Genomic DNA, 20,694 nt, shown 5'->3' with positions numbered 1-20,694 from the left:
CGGAGGACCCGGCCGTGCAGACCATCGCCACCGGCCGGGCTGCCAGTGTTATGGACCTCAGGAACATAAACAATTGAGTGGAGTGGGGCCGTGCGGGGACCCTGGGGCGTGCCCCGAATTCCTGTTGTAATAAAGTTTTTTCTCTCTCTCTCCCGAGCTCGACCAATTTCCTACTTGGTTTTATTTATTTACATGGCCTGACTAGAAAAGTTAATTAGGCTAATTGTGTAATTAAACAATTAAAAAATCAGGGGGCACTTTGACTGTCTAAAGTGCGTGGAGGCGAAAGCGTTTTCCGCACCACTTTCGCTGCTTCTGTGGCACTGGTGGCGTCACATATAATTGAGTACTAATTAGTAAGTGATTACAAATCACTAATTAGTGCTTTATTACTGATTACTTCCTGAATACTAATTTTACAGCTAATTAATTACGCTTAAGCTTCGCCTTTAGGAGTGGTACGCGACAGCGTGTTGTAGCGCTGCCAGGGAGTCCACGTAACGCCACCACCCGTTCGGGCGCGATGCCTTGCCCTTTGAACGAAACGCTTTTCGAGGAAAGGAAATGGCGCTGTAATTCTCAGTCATCTCGGGGGACACCTGAACCGCACCGTAGCGGAAGGGAGGAAGTGGGAGAGAAAGAAGACAAAGAGGGCCCGTAATGAAGAAAATGAAAATTGTATTTGAGGAAAGGAAATTACGCAGTAACTGTCTCACATATCTCGGTGGACACCCGTCAAAATTCAGGGGGGCATTTTTTTTGCCTAAAGTGTGGTCACTGATGTGTGGTTAAGATGTTAAGCTTCGCCTCTGAATGAAACGCGACAGCATCTTGCAACGCTGCCCGGGAGTCCACAGAACGGCATCGCCCATTCGGTTCTACGCCTCGCTCGTCGGTAAATTGGTTTTTGAGGAAAGGAAATGTATCTGTCTTTCATACTTCGGTGGACACCTAAACCTCGCCGGAAGAGAAGGGAGGAGGATGAGAGTGAGCGAAGACACGGTATTCACTAGACGCGCCTTTGTTCATGCCAAACCACCGAGCTGGGATGGCGGGGGATTCTGCTTCTGGCTGCCCTGCTAGACGGACGCAGAAATGGCTCGCTCCGGGCGAGGTGTCGCAACTGCCTTTGTTGGTCGGGATGAATCGGTGTCTGGACCACCTCCTGGTTTTCGCTTTCTGCTACCGTCACTGCCCGCTGACGAAGGTATGCGTTTGTGTATTTTCTTGCACGGTGATACCTCGAAGCGTCCGTATCGAATAGAGGACTTTCGTCAACCATTAGAAGATGCCGGCGTCCTTAGGGATGTCAGCGGCATTGGCGCTTACCAGATGAGCCACCTCTGGCTCGTGAGGTTCCGCACCCAGGAGGCGAAGGACACTGTACTTTCGGCCGGGGGCCTGAGTGTGAAAGGCGGTTACTGTGCCATTATTGATCCCTGTCGAAAGGAGATCAAGGTGAAGATTCACTGGGTGCCATTTCACATACCCAGTGAGACCCTACGGAAGGCCCTGAGCGAGTTTGGGGAAGTGATGGAAATTCAGCATGAGGAATGGAGTGTTCCAGGATTTGAATCGGCGGAGTCGACAACACGTGTCGCTCGAATGGTGCTTAAAGAGGGAGTCACGGCGGAGGAGCTACCGCATCTTTTCAAATTCTACGGGGGCTCCGTCCTTGTGGTTGTGCCCGGTAGGGCGCCTGTTTGTCTCCGATGTCGCAGACGCGGGCATATCCGCCGCGACTGCCAGACGCCCCGCTGCACTAAGTGCCGAGCCTTTGGTCATGTCCGTGAGGACTGCATACGTACGTACGCCAATGTGCTAGGGGCGGCCTCAGAGGACTGTGATGATAAAGAGGATATCATGGACGTTGAGGAAGCTGAAACGGCGGCCCCTGATGACCGTCCAAAGAAGAGTGCGTCTGGGGAACAGGGAAGCGTCTCCAACGGAAACATGGAAGCTTCGAGCAAGACGCCGAACGAACAACGAGCTTTGAGCAACGCGACTGAAACGCCGCCGATGAGTGACCAGGCGTCTGCCATGAACGCCGAAGCGGAGCCAGTCGAGGATGAAAGGGCATCACATGACACCTTCGGTCCGGCTAAGCGTGCCAAGACGGTGTTGCCGTCCCCTTCACAACCTTCCACCGAGGTCAGGTCGCAACGCCTTGAGCGCCAGTGGCTCAGACCCACCGGGGCCAAGGGGAAGTATGTGCCTGAGTGTCGTTCATCGTCCGCGTCTCCCGTGCGCAGCGCAAGGAGCGCTGATTAATCGCCCCTTCTCGGAGGGTAAGGCGTACGCCTGGTAAGGGACTTGTACCTTTTTGTGCTCAGGATTTTCAGCATGGCTTGTCTTCCGTCAAATTTAAAATGCGGCACGTTAAACGTGCGTGGACTAGCAGCTAGACGTAAACAATGTCAGCTAAGGCGCCTGCTCTATGAGAAAGACCTGGACATTCTTGCAGTACAAGAAACAAAGGTAGAGAGTGCGAGCGCGACAGACGCTATGGTTGCGCAGTTCAAGCCGCGATATAACGCGCGTGCTAGTCACGCAGTGGGGACATCAGCGGGCTGTGTTCTGTTAATTAAGAACAGTCTTAATATCGAGGAACAAGCAGTGGTGTATTGCACGAGGGGAAGGTTTGTGCTCTGTGATCTGTTGTACGGGGAGGAATATTTGAGAGTTATCTGTGTGTATGCTCCTACGAAACCCCGTGAACGACTTTTGTTTTTCCAGGAACTATGTGCGTATCTGGAATGCAATAGACTTGTCATTCTTTTAGGGGATTTCAATTGTGTTCTCAGTGCAGATGACCGATCAGGCTCAACAGTCACCGAAAACGAAAGTGCTGTTTTCTTGAAAGAAAACATTGAAAAGTATTCACTTCAAGACGTAGCCCAGTTTGCAAAGGGCGGAATGAGGCGTCATTATACACATTTTCAAGGGCGTAGTCATGCTAGGCTAGATAGAGCTTACGTTTCCCTTGACCTGGCGGCAATTTGCGATAACTACATCGTCGAACCGGTTGCGTTTAGCGATCACTGTTGTGTCATATTCACCATTGGCAGGAATGTGACACCTCAAGCGAAATTCAGCTGGGACTTGTGGAAACTGAATGCAAAGTTACTAAAGGACGATTCATTTGTTTTAGAAACAAAGAACGTGTTAGAAGAAGTTCGGTTGAATTATGGAAAAAGTTGGGCAGAAAAGTGGGAGGAATTCAAAATTGATGTCAAAAAGAGGGCTATTGAAAGGTCCGTAGAAATCAAGCACGCTGAGAAAGCGAGACAGAAGAACCTAAAACAGATGTTGAAAGAATTAATTACAGAGGAAAATAGAGCTCCGGGACTATACAGTGACCTTATCAGCGAAGTTAAAGCAAAGCTTGAGGTTATCGATGCGACATTGTTTCAGGGAGCTGCAATTCGTGCACGAGCAGATCGCTTGCTGGCAGATGATATGCCCAGTAGGCGAAATTTGACGACAGAAAAAAGATACGCTAGAAGAAAAGATATTGTAGAAATTGAAAACAAAGGCATTCTGACAGACAATCCCAAGGCGATAAGGGAGGCTTTCAGTGAGCATTACCGTGATTTGTTCGCTTCCAAATCGGCAGATGTACAGGCCTTTCAGGATGAATTTTTAAGTCTATTACCCCGACTGACCAGTGAAGACACTGACATCCTGTCTGCCGACTTATCAACAGCGGAATTGGAATGCGCTATTGATGAGCTTCACTTGGGGAAATCGCCAGGTACTGACGGGATAACAGCAGAATTTTATAAGGCGTTCAAACGTGAAACTGCTCTCATTTTGCAACGCGTTTATGAAGAGTCATATAGAACTGGTATTTTACCACCGTCGTTTACTCGTGCACATACAGTACTTATACCGAAAACTGACAATCCTGCTCAGCTTAAGCAAGTTACAGGTTATCGGCCGATAACGCTTACTAATGTTGATTATAAAATTTTTATGAAAGTATTAGCCAAACGTTTACAATCAGTTATGGACATCTTGGTTGGCCCCCACCAGACATGTGGAATTCAAGGGCGGACCATCTTCACGAATGTTCATGTCACTCGGAGTATACTGGAATGCTGTTACGCTGACTTTAGGCGAGTCGCAATGTTGCAAATTGATTTAGAGAAGGCATTTGACCGTGTATGTCATGACATTCTTTTTAAAATCCGTGAACATGTCTGTGTTGGAGAAGTTATTTTAAAAGGGGTTAAAATGGCCTATAGCAACTGTACCACGAATCTGGTTGTTAACCGAGAGCTCACAGACAGAATTGCCGTTAGAGCATCCGTGCGGCAAGGCTGCCCAATGTCACCGCTACTTTTCGCTCTGTACCTGGAGCCACTTTGCCGAAATGTAATAAATAACAGCTGTATTCGTGGTTTCGAACTGGAAGCATGTGAAATTAAAATATTGGCTTATGCCGATGATGTGGCAGTTTTCTGTAGTGACCACAGCAGCATAGAACATGCGATGTCGGTTGTTCGTAGATTTTGTGATGTAACCAATAGCGTTGTTAACCTGGACAAGTGTGCGGGCCTTTGGCATGGGAATTGGGCATCAGCGCCTTTGTTTCATGCAAGTGTAAAATGGTCACATGTTCCTTCCAAATACCTAGGTGTACCTCTTGACAAGTATCGAGATAACGATGACTTTTGGAAGGAGAAAATTCAAGAACTCTCCACGCGTGCACAGAAATGGTCGGGGAAGGAACTGTCTGTATTCACGCGCGCAAACATATGCAATGTATATCTGGTTTCAAAAGTGTGCTATTTGTTGCAGGTCCTTTCATGCTCTCGACTTAGAATTCAAAAGTTTCATCGTCTCTTCGCAGTTTTTGTTTGGCAGTCCTCATGGGAGAGGACTAAACGTGATAATTTATTTCTGCGTTTGAGAAAAGGGGGTCTTAATTTGCCACACTTGTACCTGAGGCAGGTGGTGTCAAGATTTCTGTTTCTTCGAGATCAACGCGACCCTTTCCTGCGGACATTTATTCAAGTGAGGCTTTCTTCGGCTTTGCCAAACTATGTTATTTCTAGTGTGGACGGGATGAGATACAGTGCAAGTAGGTTTTTGAAAGAAGTGGTCTTTGCTTTCCGGTTTCTGAATGCGCGCTTCAGTTTGGAATATCTGTCTAATGTCACGCGTAAGAAATTGTTAAAAGATTTGCTCGACTCTGTCTTCCCGGAGCCAATCTATCGATCTATGTATAGTGGAGGCCAAGCAGGAAATGTTTTAAAAAGAGTACGAAAAATGTTGGTGCCAGCGGGTGTGAAGACGTTCTTCTTCAAGTTACACACTGGGACGTTGCTGGTTAAAACATGGATGGAGGAAAAGGGATTGTTTCTACCATGGGGTGCTGACTGCTTGTTGTGTCGCAAACCAGAGTCAATAGAACACGTTTTTATTGATTGCTGGGATGCGCTGCTCTTTTGGGACGTGCTCCAGCGTACAATAAAGAAAGACTTACCCCTAACGCCGTATGGGATACGATTCCTGGACATAGAGCCGGATCTTTATAAATATGATGTAATTTTCCTGCTTGGCCTGCACAGTATTTGGCGAAGCAGGATGGCTGTACGACACTGTGATGAAGATGCGCGTTCTGTCCGCGATTACTTCAAAGAAAACATATTTAAGCTACGTGAAGTGTACAAGGAGCTATGTTTTGGAGATGAAGTTATCGAGTTGATGGGAGAGTTGTGTTCCCTGAGACAGTTTTGATTTTCTCACGCGAGTGAAACACATGTCCGTTCTTGTTGTTTGAGTGTGCAGCGCAGAACATCTGTTTATGATCTGTTGTAATCTGTCAAAACAGGCAATAAAGACAAAAAAAAAGAGCTGGGATGGCGGAGTGGATAGCATGTTCGTCTCGCACGCCGAAGACCGCGGTTCGATTCCCGAGCTCGACTAATTTCTTACTCGTTTTTATTTATTTATATTGCATGACTATAAAAGTTAATTAGGCTAATTGGGTAATCAAGCAATTAACTATGCTCAGTCCCACTTACTTGGAGCATCACTATAAGATAACTTCAATTGGTTGCATGGTTACTAGCCAAAGTTCAATTGGCCCCGTTTGATTTTCGCGCACTGTGACGTCACGACCGTTTCGACTAATTGAAAAGCGTGACATTTCTGTCGACAACTGCTGCTTACAACGATGAGACATTAAAGGCTTTCGCCTTAATAAGCTTAGTACCACTTACTTGGAGCATCACTATACGATCCCTTTAATTGGTTTTATGGTTACTAGCCAAAGTACAATTGGCCCCGTTTGAAATTCAAGCACTGTGACGTCACGACCGTTTCGACCAATTGAAAAGCGTGACATTTCTGTCGACAACTCCTGCTTACAACGATGAGGCATTAAATGCTTCCGCCTCAAGGAAGGAAGGGAAAACTTTATTTACACTAATGGTTTTTCCTGCGGTTTGGGGGCATCTTCAGAGACGACTTGGTTCTACCCCCAGGAGCCTTCTCTGTCGAAGTCGTCCGCCTCTAATCAGTGGTCGGTTGCCCTCAGTCCAGGGCTCCGCTGGCCACTGCCGCCCGTTGAGCTCGCTGTACCAGACCTTGTTGGTCTTCGCAGCGGTCGCTGGACAGCAGAGTCTCCCACTGCTCCACACTCGGGTTTTGTATTGTGGGGACCACGTCTATGTTTTGGCAGGCCCATGTGATGTGGTATAGTGTAGGTTTTTCGTCGCGCCAGGGACATTTGTTCGTGTATATCGTAGGGTGCATTTTGTTTAGTATATGTAGGTTTGGGAAAGAGCCTGTTTGTAATTGTCTCCAAGTGACAGCTTCCTCTCTGCTGAGAGATTTGTGTGGTGGGGGATATCGCATTCTTCTGCCTCAATAGTTTTGTAGTATGGCCGAGTGAGTGAGTGAGTAGAAACTTTATTGATTTATAAGATTTAGCCTGCGGTGGAGGTCTTCTTCAAGTCTTCTCTTCAAGTCTTGAGGTTGCCTCCTAGCCTTGGGTGGTCCCCTAGTCCAGGGCTCCACTGAGTCTGGCCACCTCGCTTGCGTGTGCTATGAGTGCCCTTTGGGCCTATAGCTCGCAGCTGGTGAGCCGGCTCTCCCATTGCTCCGCACTTGGTGTGTCGTGTTTGTGGAACGATATGTTTCTGTCGCATTCCCATGTTATGTGGTATAGTGTTGGCCTCGCTTCGCACCAAGGGCATGTGGCGCGGTATTGTGTCGGGAACATCTTGCTTAGTATATATAAGTTGGGGAAGGAGCCTGTCTGTAGCTTCCGCCATTTTGCGGCTTCTTCCTTGCTTAGCTCTTTGTGTGGTGGGGGGTATTTGTATCTTAGCCCCCTGTATAAACTTAGTGTTTCAGAGTACCCAGCCCCTAGGCTAGTCCAGAGCTCCTCCGGGGCTTGTGACCCCCCAGCTCGGATAGTAAGCCCTCGAGCTAGTTCGTCCGCCCTTTCGTTGCCCCAGACCCCCGCGTGGCCTGGTATCCAAATTATGTTATGTTTCTCTCTCCTCCCCGAGGGTGTCCCCTCGCTGAGGATCTTGAGTGTCGTTTTGCCTACCCTTCCTTTTGTGTAGTTTCGACACGCTTCTTGTGAGTCTGTTAAAATATTCAAGGGTCTCCCCTTTCTATCCCCCTCCCTCATTGCTAGGGCTATCGCTATCTCCTCCGCCTCTGCTACATTTGATGCCCTGGCCGTGAGGCTCGTTATGTGTTCTCCCTGGTGGTTGACGACTACCGCCACCATTTTATTTCCTCGTTCACCATAGTACGGGGAAGCGTCGGTGTATACCGTGCTGTCCCTGTGCCCTATTGTTTTTTCATAGTATTCTGCTCTGGCTCTCCTCCTGCTGGCATGGAGGTTTGGGTCCATGTTGCGGGGGATGGGTTGTACGCTTATGTTTCTTCTTAGTGCGTCTGGTATGTTTGCCCTGTTGTTGTGATGGTTCTCCGTCTCCCGACCCAACCTAGTCAGAAGTGCTCGTCCGGTTCTTGTGTCGCTGAGTCTTTGAAGTTGTGCCTTTATTTGGCATTCACTCAGCTCTTCAAAAGTGTTGTTTAGCCCTAGTTGCATTAGCTTCTCGTTGGACGTGTTCCTTGGTAGATGTAAGGCTATCTTGCACGCTTTGCGAAGGATAGCTTCTGCTTGCTCTCTTTCAGCTTTGATGGTTACGTGGTATGGTAGTGAGTATGTTATTCGACTGACTATCAGGCTGTTCACCAGTCTGATTGTGTCTTCTTCCTTCATGCCATGCCTTTTGCTGGCTACTCTATTTATCATTCGGCCTACTTGCTCCGCCGCTTTGCGTAGCAGGCTGAGTGTGTGGCTGCATTTCCTGCTACCTTGCAGCCACATACCGAGTATTCTTATCATTCTTTGTTCCGGTATGTTCTGCCCTTCTAGTTTCACCTCGAGGTTAGCCTCTGTAGGGTGCCTTCCTACTCTGAGAAGTTCGGACTTTTCGGTGGAACACCTTAGTCCCCTCTTCTTCATGTATCCTTCAATGCAGGCGGCTGCCGCTTGTAGACTTTCTTCTTTGCTTCCTAGCGAGCCTTCGCTGGTCCATATGGTGATGTCATCCGCATACATTGCGTGTCTGATTCCTTGTATCTGGCTGAGCTCTTTGGCTAGGATGATCATTGATATGTTGAAGAGCACTGGTGATATCACTGAGCCGTGTGGAGTTCCCCTGCATGGTGTTTGAAAGACCTCGCTTCGTAGGTCTCCCAAACCCACCGTTGCAGTTCTGTTTGTGAGGAAGCTTCTCACGTAGTCGTGTGTTTTCTTTCCGCAGTTGGTGGCGTTGATGCCTTCCATGATTGCTGCGTGGGACACGTTGTCGAAGGCCCCTTTGATGTCCACGGCCATGACTACGTTTTCCCCTTTGCTTGGCATTGTTTCTAGTACTTCTTCTTTGAGCTGAAGCAGCACGTCTTGGGTCGATAGATGTTCCCTGAAGCCGAACATGGTGTTGGGGTACCATCCTCCGTCTTCTAGGTGTCTTTGTATTCTTTTAGTGATGATTCTTTCGAAAAGCTTGCCCAGACACGATGTTAGCGAGATAGGTCTGAGATTTTCTATCTGCAGTTTTTTGCCTGGTTTGGGTATCATAACGATTTCCGCGTGTTTCCACTCTTTCGGAACCGTTCCCTCTTCCCAGAGTTTGTTTCAGTATTTTGTGAGCTGTTCTACCGCTTCATCGCTGAGATTTCTTATCAACGAGTTCTGGATCTTGTCCGCCCCCGCTGCCGTGTTCTTTGTCGTTGCCCTTATGGCTTGAATAACTTCTTCTCTTGTTATCGGTTTGTCCATGTCCTGGTTTTCTTTCCCTTGGTATTCTCCTTGGTAGGCTTTCACCTGTTCTTTTCCGTACCATTTCTCTTTTACTGCTTGGATTAGCTGCTCCTCCGTCCCTTCGTATTGGTGGATCAGTCTTTGTATCGATTTGTTACTTTCTGCTTTGTTCTTCGATGGGTCCATGAGCTTCCGTAGTATTTGCCACGTTCTGGCCGTGCCTAGGGTGCCATTCAGTGTTGTGCTGAATTGTTGCCATCCCTGTCTAGCCAGTTGTGTTGCGTATTCTTCCGCTCGCTGGGTGATTTCTGCTATCTTCTTTTTTAGTTTCCTGTTAAGCTTCTGTTTCTTCCAGCGTTTGGTTAGGCTTTTCCTTGCCTCCCATAGGCCGAGGAGTCGTTTGTCTACCTCTGGTGCCTGTTCTGTGCGGTTAACTTCTTTGGTATATGTATCTCTTATTTGTTTAAGTTGTTGGCTCCATTCTTCTACAGACGTGATGTCGCCTTTGATGCTTTTGCAGTGGGTGCGGAAAGCGTCCCAGTCTGTCAGTCTTGCCTTGCCTATTTTCCTTCTGATGCTTTCGGCTTCAATGGCCACTCTGATTATAAAGTGGTCGCTGCCTAGGTTCTCCTGTGTGTTTTCCCACTCTGCTTGTTTAGCTCCTCTGACAAAGGTTAGGTCGGGACACGTGTCTACGCTTACGCTGTTGCCTTGCCTTGTGGGTTGGCTCTCATCCGTAAGTAGCTCGCAGCCTGTGTTTTCTGCTGCTGTACATATGCTCCGCCCTTTTATGTCCTCTTTTTTGCTGCCCCATTGCGGGCTTTTCGCGTTGAAGTCTCCTGCTATAACTAGGGTGTTCTGCCCTGCAAGTTTCTTTGCCTCCGCGAAAAGCTTGATGAAGTCTCCCCTGTTTTTAGGTGGGCTATATATGTTTATAACAAAGGTGCTTTTTGCTTTCCTTTTCCTTTTGGGAATTATTTCAGTTATCACGTATTCTAGCTGTGTGTCTGCTATTTCCCCATGATTTATTGCTGTTATTTTGTCGCTAATGAGTGTTGCTGTTTTCCCTTTTTCCTGGCATGAGTAGCCTCTTAGGGTTGGGGTACAGTTTGTTTCTTGTAATAAGATTAGGTCTGGTGGGGTTCCCCTAGTGCTAATGAATTGCTGCAGGAGCCCCTGCTTGCGCCTGTAGCCCCTGCAGTTCCATTGCCAAATCTCTAGTTGTTGTCCTCCTGCCATGTTGCTGTGTTGCAGCTACTATTGTTCCCTTGGGTTTCTGTACCGAACCTCCGCTCATTAAAGAGGCGGTCTCTGGCGTCGTTTAGTGTTCTCTGTGTTGTTTGATTTTTAACGTAATTACGGAAGCTCTGGTCTTGCAAAGCTATCTTCTGGCTTAGTTGTTGCATTTGTTGCTGCATTTGTTGTTGCATTTGCAGCATGAGTGTTTTTAGGTCTTCCCCTGCCGTGTTGGTCTCCCCCATGTTTTTGTGGGTTCTCTATAGTTTGTGGTGGTGGTGTTGCCGTTCTCACTGGTGAAGGAAGGAAGGAAGGAAAAACTTTATTTTACTCTAGTCCTTTTTCCTGCGGTTTGGGAGCATCTTCAGAGACGTTTTACTCCTTGATTTTACCCCCAGGAGTCTTCTCTGTCGAAGTCGTCCGCCTCTAATCAGTGGTCGGTTGCCCTCAGTCCAGGGCTCCGCTGGAACCTGTTCTCCGTATCTCCTGTAGTTCTGCGATTAATTCGCTGATCTGCTTTCTTAGCTGCCTATTCTCCTTTCTTATGTTGTTGATTTCTGCTCTTAGGCTTTCGTTTTCTGCCTTGGTGTCTGTTGTGTTGTTTTCCTCGTGCGGAGCAAAAAGTATTTTGGGAGAGCCGCCTCCCCAGCTTACCTTAACTCGGGTTTTGTATTTTGGGGACCACGTCTATGTTTTGGCAGGCCCATGTGATGTGGTATAGTGTAGGTTTTTCGTCGCACCAGGGACATTTGTTCGTGTATATCGTAGGGTGCGTTTTGTTTAGTATATGTAGGTTTGGGAAAGAGCCTGTTTGTAATTGTCTCCAAGTGACAGCTTCCTCTCTGCTGAGAGATTTGTGCGGTGGGGGATATCGCAATCTTCTGCCTCTGTAGTTTTGTAGTATGGCCGAGTATTCCCTGGGTGCTGGCGCGAGTTCCGCGGTCTCGTCGGAAGCTCTGAAAGTAATGTATCCTCGAGCTATCCTGTCGGCCTCTCGGTTCCCTGCCACCCCTGCGTGCCCCGGTACCCACACAATTTTGTGTCGGATCTTGTCGTTTTGTTCTTCCCGGTTTTCAATTCTGTCACTCGCTGCGAGGAGTATACGGAGCGCGTGACGACCTATCCTGCCATTCATGTAATTTCGGCAGGCTGTTTGAGAGTCCGTGAGTATTTTTAGTGACCGCCCGGTTCTATAGCCCTGCGCCACCGCTAGAGCAACGGCTACTTCCTCGGACTCTGCAGCTGTGCAGCCTCGGAGAGACGCGCTGGTCATTAAAAAAATTCAGGGGGCACTTTGACTGTCGAAAGTGCGTACAGGCGAAAGCGTTTTCCGCACCACTTTGACTGCCTCTGTCGCACTGGTGACGCCTCCACTTGATGACGTCACACATAATTAATGACCAATTGCTAACTAATTACAAATTCTTAATTAATTGTTAATCACCAATTAATGGCTAAATACTCATTAACTGATAATTAAGGCCGCTTAAGCTTCGCCTTTAGGAGTGGAACGCGAGAGCGTGTTAGAGCGTTGCCACATAGAACACGGAACGCTACCACCCGTTCGGCACGATGCCTTGCCCTTTGAACGCAGCGCTTTTTGAGGAAAGGAAATGGTGCAGTAATTCTCCCTCACCTAGGTGGACACCTGAACCGCACTGTAAAGGAAGGAAGGAAGTGGGATTGCAAGAAGAAAGAGACAGAGGGTCCGTAATAAATAGAATGAAAATTGAATTTGAGGAAAGGAAGACGGAGAGAGAGAGACAGAGAGGGGGGGGGGGGGGGAATGTCGGCGAGGCGATGAAGAGCGCGCGGCGGTGGCGGCCCTGGCGCGCCAGCCGTGCGCCGTGTGATGCAACCCGCCCCTCGCGCATGAGCAGCTTGGACATTCCAGAGCTCCGCCAAATGGCTTAGCGACTAGCCTAGTGTTGCTTTCGCAAAAAAATCAAGCATTCACTGCGCAGGAATTTGCTTACACGGTAAACAATGTGGAGCCGAGCATGGATCAGCCAGCACTGTACCATATGTTGCTGCCTTTTCTTGTGGGGTCAATGGCTTATGGGTGTGATAACCACTTCGGTTGCGAGAAGTGCCAGGCCCAGTTTCCAGAAACACTCCGAAAGTTTTCTCATTTACTTTTAGCTGCTACAACTGGTTAAAAAAGAAAGTAGCCTTATCTCCAGGCTTGGTTACCGGCCGGCCAGACCAGACAGCGTCAGCGCTGTGCCTGCAGAGATAATGATTCACGTCGAGACTAGAAAGGGAACGAAGACATCTGTATTAACCGGTGCAAAACATAAGCTTCTAGCCTAAGTAAAGTTTACCTTTACACACTACAACACTCGAAATTGTTACAGAGCTATGAACAGAACGAAATGCAAAGCAGCGGTAAAGCAAAGCCTAACACAAAGGCCGATGAATGGCAAAATACATTTTCAAGAAATGCTTTCTAATGAAAGTGTTCAATCATTTAGGTGCAATTATAAGGCGAGTCCACAATGGAATAGAACAAATAACTCCTGTCCTTGTGACTGCGGAAGGAAGACTCAGGAAGCCACAAATACACGTGGGGCTCGTTGGTCTAGGGGTATGATTCTCGCTTAGGGTGCGAGAGGTCCCGGGTTCAAATCCCGGACGAGCCCGAACACTCACAATGGTGATTTTTATTTGAGGCCGGTGTATTTTTGAGTACTCCCGCTCCTTTATTTTGTACCTTCCGCTTCTAAAATACAAGTTTAAGACTATTGACGACAATAAGGCTTCAGAAGAGCAAATAGGGGAACAGGTTGCCGGATAAAAATATTTTTGGAGAGTTTGTAGAAAGTGCGTTTTAGTCATTTCAAATACTATTTAAAAAAACATATACTGGCTGCAATGTGCGCATTATCTACTATTCCTTGACTTCATTATCAACGCATCGCCTTGAAGGTTCTGACAATTTCAAGTTTTCCACATCATGACTGTGTATAATCATAAGTGTGTATATTCATCATAAGTGTGTACTTTGCTATTCAAATCTGCCGTCTAAAGTCAATATTTACGCATTCTGAAAAATTATCTTGTTTACCCCTTATTTAATAGCAATACAAAAATTTGCCTAGATGCGTAAGCCGGATGGTAGCTGCATGTAAGTGGTTGCCGTGGCCTACCTCAAATATCTTAATTTTTAACCCTTGGCTAAAGTTTGTCTGGGCACCCTGTATAAGCAGCCAACAATCGCAGTTCAATTAGGTAGCAATATTTTCGATCTTAGTACATATTCATTCATTTTACAACATCGCCCCGCCGTGGTTGACTTAGTGGTTACGGCACTCGGCTGCTCACCCGACAGCCACGGGTTCGAGCCCCGCTGCGGCGGTCCAATTTCGATGGAGGCGAAATTCTAAACGCCCGTGTATAATGTGCAATGTCAGTGCACGTTAAAGAACCCCCCGTGGTCGAAATTTCCGGAGCTCTTTACTACGGGGTCCCTCATTGGGCCTTGGGACGTTAAACCCCAATAAACCAAACCAAACCAATAATTTTGAAATGTCTTTTTACAATTTGGAAAAAATGCTAAAACACCTCATGTTTGAATGCTTAGATATTTAATACGTGTTTTGCTTTACAAATTCTTTATCACATTCATCTGCTGAACATTTGTTTGCCTTTTGTTGTGTAGTTTCCTTTATTTTTTTTCACCTCGGATTGCTCCGCGTGCGCTGGTATATTATACTCTGCTCATGCTGCCATAGGAGGCCCTATTTGCAGTTCCGACTTTTCGGCCTCCTGCTCTATACCAGGCGTTTTTTTAAGCGTTTAGAGATTAAAAAAAAGACGCTGATAGTAGATTGCCGCCTTCCTGGAATGTATATTCGGCTCGGCGCACACAAGATAAGGACATAGCGGTCAAATTTACTAAATTAATTAGCCACATTTCGTTAACTATCTTTTTGACTGTCCCATTACGCTGCATATTGCAATCAGAATACTGAAGACTGTAAGGCTTCAAAGCTAATACAGATTGCGGCATGGCCCTAAGTGCAAGAGATATTGAGATGTTCGCGATTGAATTTTCAGCCTTTTCGATCCGATTCGGGAACTGGAAGTTCAGAGTGCGCCGAAAATCCCAACCACGATACTACTCCAGAGGCTAACGAAACAATGACGACAACCGACGGCTCCAAAGCTAGCTCCGACTGCGGCAGGTATCCGCTCGAGAAGAGCTTACAGTCACTGCCCCCGTGAGCATCACGAACTCTTTTATCGTCGTTGGCATTGAATGCATAGAGGCACGTTTACTGCCGTCAGCGGCTTCGAAAAAGCAGCATGGTGATAACGCGCAAGATTTCCCTTTCCGCTCTGGCTCGGACAAGAAAGTACCCGCGGCTTATCGGCTTGCGATTTATTTTTCACCGGAATCTCTACTGGTCCGCTGCCGGCAGTCGATTCTGTTAACAGAAAGAACAAAGCTGCTGCAATGCTATACATATGAACTCTGAATGCGTGTTGCAACGGCAGGGCAGCTGCAACCACGATGCTCGTTGAGAAGAAGGTGCAGATGGCTGTCGCCTGTGTAAATACGAATGGCAGCGCCCGCGTCGCCTCAAGACTATAGGCTCCCAGAATTCTGGCCGCCCGGTTCCGTCACATACGATGTTCGCTAAAATGCACAAACTGTTCCGGACCACAGGATCTGTGCTTCATTCAAGGAAGGCAAAGTGAGCTATCCTGAGTGAATAATTTGATATCAAAGTTCTCGCCTACGTTCGTGCATACCCCGATGTCAGCAATCGCCTAATCGTCAAGGCTGTTGGATCCTCCCGCTATTCAGGGTGAAAAGCGCTCATGAAGCATGGTTCTTATCCTTACCACATATCGCTTCATCAGGATCTCAGTGAAGATGATTATAAAAAGCTGTATGAATTCAGCAACTGGCCATTGAGCAGATGTGACGAAGACTGACACTTTTTTAAGAAGGTTCTGTGCACGGACTTTTGCCGTAATGGGGATGTCAATGTACGCAACGTGCACTACTGGCATGATCCGAACCGGTGCTGGCACCGGGAACACCACTACCAAATCCGGTAGTCAGTAAATATCTGGTGTGACATTTACTCAGATCGAGTAGTGAAGAGCCGCTCTGCTACCGTGACACAGTGCTAGTTTGTGTGGTGAATAGCGTGGGTCAGTTTGCCTGCGTTGGTGCGTGCGTTGCCAACCTACACGGCACTAACCGACTTATTGCACATATTACAGGCTGTGGCAGACAGTTCTCTGCAGTAGCTACAGGCGATAAATGATTAATATTGTTGTCTAATGACTCCTCCAGCTCCATATCTTACTACGCCGATACTTGATCTGCATTATACGGCTCCTGTCACCTGCCTAGAGTTTCTGTTGACAACACACGTCTGTAAGCGAATTCGACTTGTCAGCAAAAGCAACAACATGAACAAGGCGCATTTCAGCCCCCGCTGCTCTGCTTCAGCCATCCCTAGATATGGCCATCGATGAACAACACTGGCGTACACTGCGCGTATTGGGCATCTGTGTACGCCCTCTCCATTTGAGAATAAACGGGATCGGAGGGGTGAAATGTGTGCAACAAGGATGCGAACGCAGTCGATGCTCCGCGGCGTCGTCGTTACGAATCAGCGCCGCAAGTTTCCACACTAGGCGAGCACTACGACGCTCAAATCACGCACGTAAACTTCATCCCAGGTTTGATATAAGGTTGAAAAGAACACAGCATGGAAAGCATATGACGCCATCACCGGATTATTTTGCAAGTAAGCTGCGATTTGTCGCCACGATTTCAAGATTTGGATCCCAGAGCTTAGGATACAACGCCGTTGGCTTCGAAACGGGTATCACGGGGCTATTTTCTACGTAAGTGTCCCTGAATAGTGCCGTGGCGAAATAGCATGTAAATGCCATGTTTGCAGAGTAAATGCGGCTTCTGACGCCGGACAACTGACAGCATAGACAGAGAGAGTCACAGGTTCAATTTTGGTACGCAAAAAAATTCGGTGTAGTTCTACTGAGTGTCCATTAGAGAGCTTTCGCGTGCAGAAAAAAAGGGCAAGAAAAAGAGCCTCCGCGACGGTGACCAACACACCCGCCATTCATTAACCGGTATCCATTCTCTTCTGCCCGCCATTGATGGCCTGGGCATCACCCTTGAGGAGGGTTGACATATAACACTTGGACGGCACAGAGATAACCACGGGACGGCACAATAACATACACCGAACCACCTATCCAGGTGGCTGTTTGAAACAGGGCATCTCCCCGAAGGGAACAGCGGGATCTACGGAGCCTCTCCCAGAACTGCACCCCCTGAACAAACCGGTCGCCAGGTCCGGGGGGAGCCTGTACCCATGCGGTAGATATCCGACGGTGGGTTTCGAACCTGCCACCTCCCGCAGCCGAGGAGGACGACCAAACGACTAGGCCACGGCTGCGGTGATAACACGCTCTTGTTCTGCAGTAATTTAACTGTAGTGTGGCGCTGTCTTCTTTATTCCTTATCTTGCGTCGAAATGTTGCGCAATTATCTTTCGAGGTTTTGCTAAAGAATGTATTTACTCCAGGTTGCTTCCCTTGCGTTAGTGAAGGCTGTTTCTCATGCAAGCGAAAATGCTCGCGATTCCTGTCGCCACGGCGTAAAAGCCTGTTTCTATCCGTCGCGGCGGCTCGGCCCGCCAAAGCGAAGTTCCAACAAATTGGAAGTTTTGCACGGCGACAGCGCGATAGCTCCGCTCTTGTGATCAATGAGTGCACGGCGGAAAAGCCATCAGACAAAAAGAGGACTCGTGCGGGAAAGACAATGTTCACTGCACGTGCTTCCAGACATGTCCCGTGGGCTGTTCAATGAAGCGATCATCATCGAGGTATCGAAGCACCCACTTCTATCGGTTGGCGGCAGCCGGACAGTGGTCCAGGCCTGCAAATTTTTAATTGAAGTTGGAAGGTAGATTTGAAGGTTCTAGAAGTAGTGGGAAATTTGAAGTGCTTCTGAGCCGCCACTGGCCACTTCCCTTAAATTTTATTTCTCTCCTGAACAATCTACGCACGTCCAAGAAAGGTATATAGCTAATCCTGTTTACCCCGAAAAGCACCAACGAACGCTAACGTTTTTCATAAAAGGTACTTCTTTATTGGCATTTCCGAAACATAGTACAAAGCGCTACAAATATAGCAAATTGCAACATGAAAACAACACTGTCTGTCAAAGCAGGGTAAAACAATATGCGCTCTTGTCCTCGGAGTACTCGCTCGAATAACCGAAAAATCTCATATTGCCGCGAAGGTATGTAATGTTTCCGTTATAATGCAAAGACGCTGGCACGCAGCTTTAACACATTGTTATCTGAGGTGCAAAAGCGTTTATCTCGAATGATAGCAGACACACACAAATGCTTCGACATTTCTAGAGATTGTCGTAGTTGCCTTTGGCGCAGTATCTTGAGAGCTTTTTGTCAGCTTTAAATTTAGCTCGGCCGAGAGTGGCGCTGGTGCTGCTTTCTACTACCGCTAAGCACGGTTGTTGCTATCGCCGCCGTCCATTTGGTCAGTTCTTTGTGGGCGCATTTCAGGCCAATAAAGCTAAAGCGTATCGCTCTCTTCCACCGGGATGTCTTCATCACCCCGTGACAACACGTGACATCAGACGGACGGACGGATGATGGCAGCGCCCTCTATGAAATGAGGTGGTTGCATTTTGTACCATGCATGGATTTCTTTTCTTTAGATTTCTTTCAGCGGTCTCTCCAGCTTACCGTTGTTTTTATAAATCCGCCTTTTTCATATGATTTTTATTCTGACCTTTTAGGCTTATGTCACCATCCTGATTTTGAGCCACCAATCTTCCAATCGTTTTTTCTACGTTCTACCTCAGAATTCACCTGATCATTGATATCTATAAACCCTCGACCTCGGAGAGAGTGACTGCGCCTGCGTCCACATCCGCATGGACACCAACACAATCTAGCATGGTATGTGTAATTTTTTCTAAAGATTTAATACAGGCTGCGCATATGTCACCTTCTTCGTTAAATTTTCTTGGTAGCTTCGCTTTCAAAGACGCCATGATCTGTCTTCGAGTTATTTTAAAGCAATTCCATTCAGCTCTACTTTTTGTATTTTCTGCATAGTTATATATAAAGCCTATATAAGGACAACGTGTAATACAAGAGCACTAACAAACCACCTTGAAGCGGCTATCGACGGGCATATGGTAAGTACATTGGTAGACACGGGAGCGGACTGCTCTTTCATCAGTGAACCGTTTACGGCTAAGCTCAAGAAAATGACGACCGCTTGAGACAGCCAGCAAATACGCACAGCAGGATGCAAACTTCTGGTGCTGATCAACGGCCATCGTCCCCGTGTGCGCCGGGTAATCTGAAAAATTCCAAGTCGTCGTTTGGAAAACATACAGTTGGGCTGAGACCGAGTACGGGACGTCGAAAGAAGCATCGCTCGTTTTTGGAATGAACTATTTCAGCTACTATTGAAGATTTCATCGAATAATACAAAGACATCCATAAAAAGAGGATGATGGCTTTCTAATAAAAGCTATCCCACCTTCGAACCGCATAGTTTGTTCTTTTTTTACTGAACGGAATGCTGAATGTGAAGTCTCTTTTAACCACGAATTCTTCTTCTTAACATAGTTTTTATGTATTCTCCTAACCTCTCACTGAATTTATTTATATTTCTTTTGAAATTATTGAAGTCCATCAAATTTTTAGAGTAAGGTTTCTTTTTCTTTATAGCCAATATGTTTTCTGTTTCTTCTTTTTCTTTAAAGTAGTAGCTGTAGTACAGCGCTGTAGTACAAAAGAAAACAGCTAAGGACTGCTAACTAGCAGGATGGTTAGCTAATACTAAGTACTTAACGTTTCAAATATTATACCAAGGTTTCCTAATTATTGAGGGGCCTGTAGCCCACCGTAAATAATATTCACTTCAGTTTTTAGAATTTCGAAAACGCTATTAAACTCGACGCTGTGGCCCAACAAATGTTGGCTATCTCGACGAGTTTCGTGCATTAGAGATGTTCCTTTGCTTGCAGACTTCTCGAAAGCGCATGTGTTTTTGTGTGATGTAGCAAAATTTTGTTAGGCCACACCGCCGAGGTAACCGCACTTTCGAAATTCTAAAAAATAAAATGCATATTATTTACGGTGGGCTACACGCCTCTGAATAATTAAGCAGCGTATCAGTAATAGTTAAAAGCTAACTATTATTTTTACTTCCCCAGCCGGCCAGTTATCACATCTTTGCTGTATTCTGATATTCTCAGCCGATGGCAATACTATGCCTAAAAAAGCGCCTCTTCTAATTGAAAAAGCCTTTTTTTTATATAAAATTGTGGAAAGTCTTTGATGAAACACCCTGTACTAGCTTCAGAAATTACGAGAAAGTATTTGACTAATATAAAAACTAAGCACACATGGAACGACTAAGGAATCGATGTGTATAACAGCCTTATATACATTAATGGAAGATATCTATAACGGCTGCAGAGGCAGTAGCGTTCTCTGTAAAGAGAACAATAAAATTCTATTAAGGAAGGGTGTTAGGCAGACAGTCATGATGCTATTCACCCCTGTTTTCAGAATATATTCACAGAACCGGGTTGGGAACAGTTAGGGATAATCGTTAATACAAAATTCCTTAGAATTCTGCAATTCGCTGATAGCTATGTCTTGCTAAGTAATACTGAAGACACAAAACTACGCAGGAGACAGGACACAGAAAAGTTTTGTGTCTTCAGTATGTCTTACCAACTAGCCTCTCATCACACACTTCTAGAATTGCTAAGTAACTCGGAGGATGAACTGCAAAACATTATCGATGATTTAGACCGGCAAAGCAGAACGGTGTGTCAAAAAATTAATCGACAGAAAACCAACGCATTGTTCAAAATTCCCTCAAGACAACAGCGGTTTACAATTCGTAGCGAGGCGCTGAAAGTTGTAAGTGAATATGTCCACTTAGGGAAGACAGTTGCGGCCGATCAGGATCATGAGAGGGAAATAACTAGAAGAATAAGAATGGGGTGGAGCACATATGGCAGGTTCTCTCAGATCATGTCCTGCAGTATACCAATATCTCTCAAGAGACAACAACAATATTTGGTTTAACAAAAACTTGAAGCACCTTCT

At 46.7% G+C, this 20,694-nt stretch overlaps 1 protein-coding gene and 1 non-coding gene across 2 annotated transcripts; both read left to right on the top strand.

Annotated features, from left to right (window-relative positions):
* Nucleotides 1-1,070: 1,070 nt before the first annotated feature.
* On the top strand, nt 1,071-5,866 carry LOC149333882 (uncharacterized). Its single transcript, XM_089558824.1, has one exon. It carries the CDS (start codon nt 1,096-1,098, stop codon nt 2,269-2,271), a length of 1,176 nt encoding a protein of 391 aa, XP_089414950.1. The 5' UTR covers nt 1,071-1,095; the 3' UTR covers nt 2,272-5,866.
* A 7,241-nt stretch (nt 5,867-13,107) lies between these two features.
* On the top strand, nt 13,108-13,179 carry TRNAP-AGG (transfer RNA proline (anticodon AGG)). The gene has a single exon. It is a non-coding gene; the product is annotated as a tRNA-Pro (tRNA).
* The last annotated feature ends 7,515 nt before the right edge of the window (nt 13,180-20,694 follow it).

This window comes from Amblyomma mixtum, chromosome 8 (genome assembly GCF_055824585.1).
Source record: "Amblyomma mixtum isolate Tamu chromosome 8, ASM5582458v1, whole genome shotgun sequence".
In the NCBI taxonomy this organism is placed as follows: Eukaryota; Metazoa; Arthropoda; class Arachnida; order Ixodida; family Ixodidae; genus Amblyomma; species Amblyomma mixtum.
The sequence above is the reverse complement of the archived record's forward strand: the minus strand, read 5'-3'. Positions and strand labels throughout refer to the sequence as shown.

Bases quoted from the DNA above. Each gene is read 5' to 3' on its own strand.
- LOC149333882 (XM_089558824.1), top strand. From the start codon at position 1,096: ATGGCTCGCTCCGGGCGAGGTGTCGCAACTGCCTTTGTTGGTCGGGAT.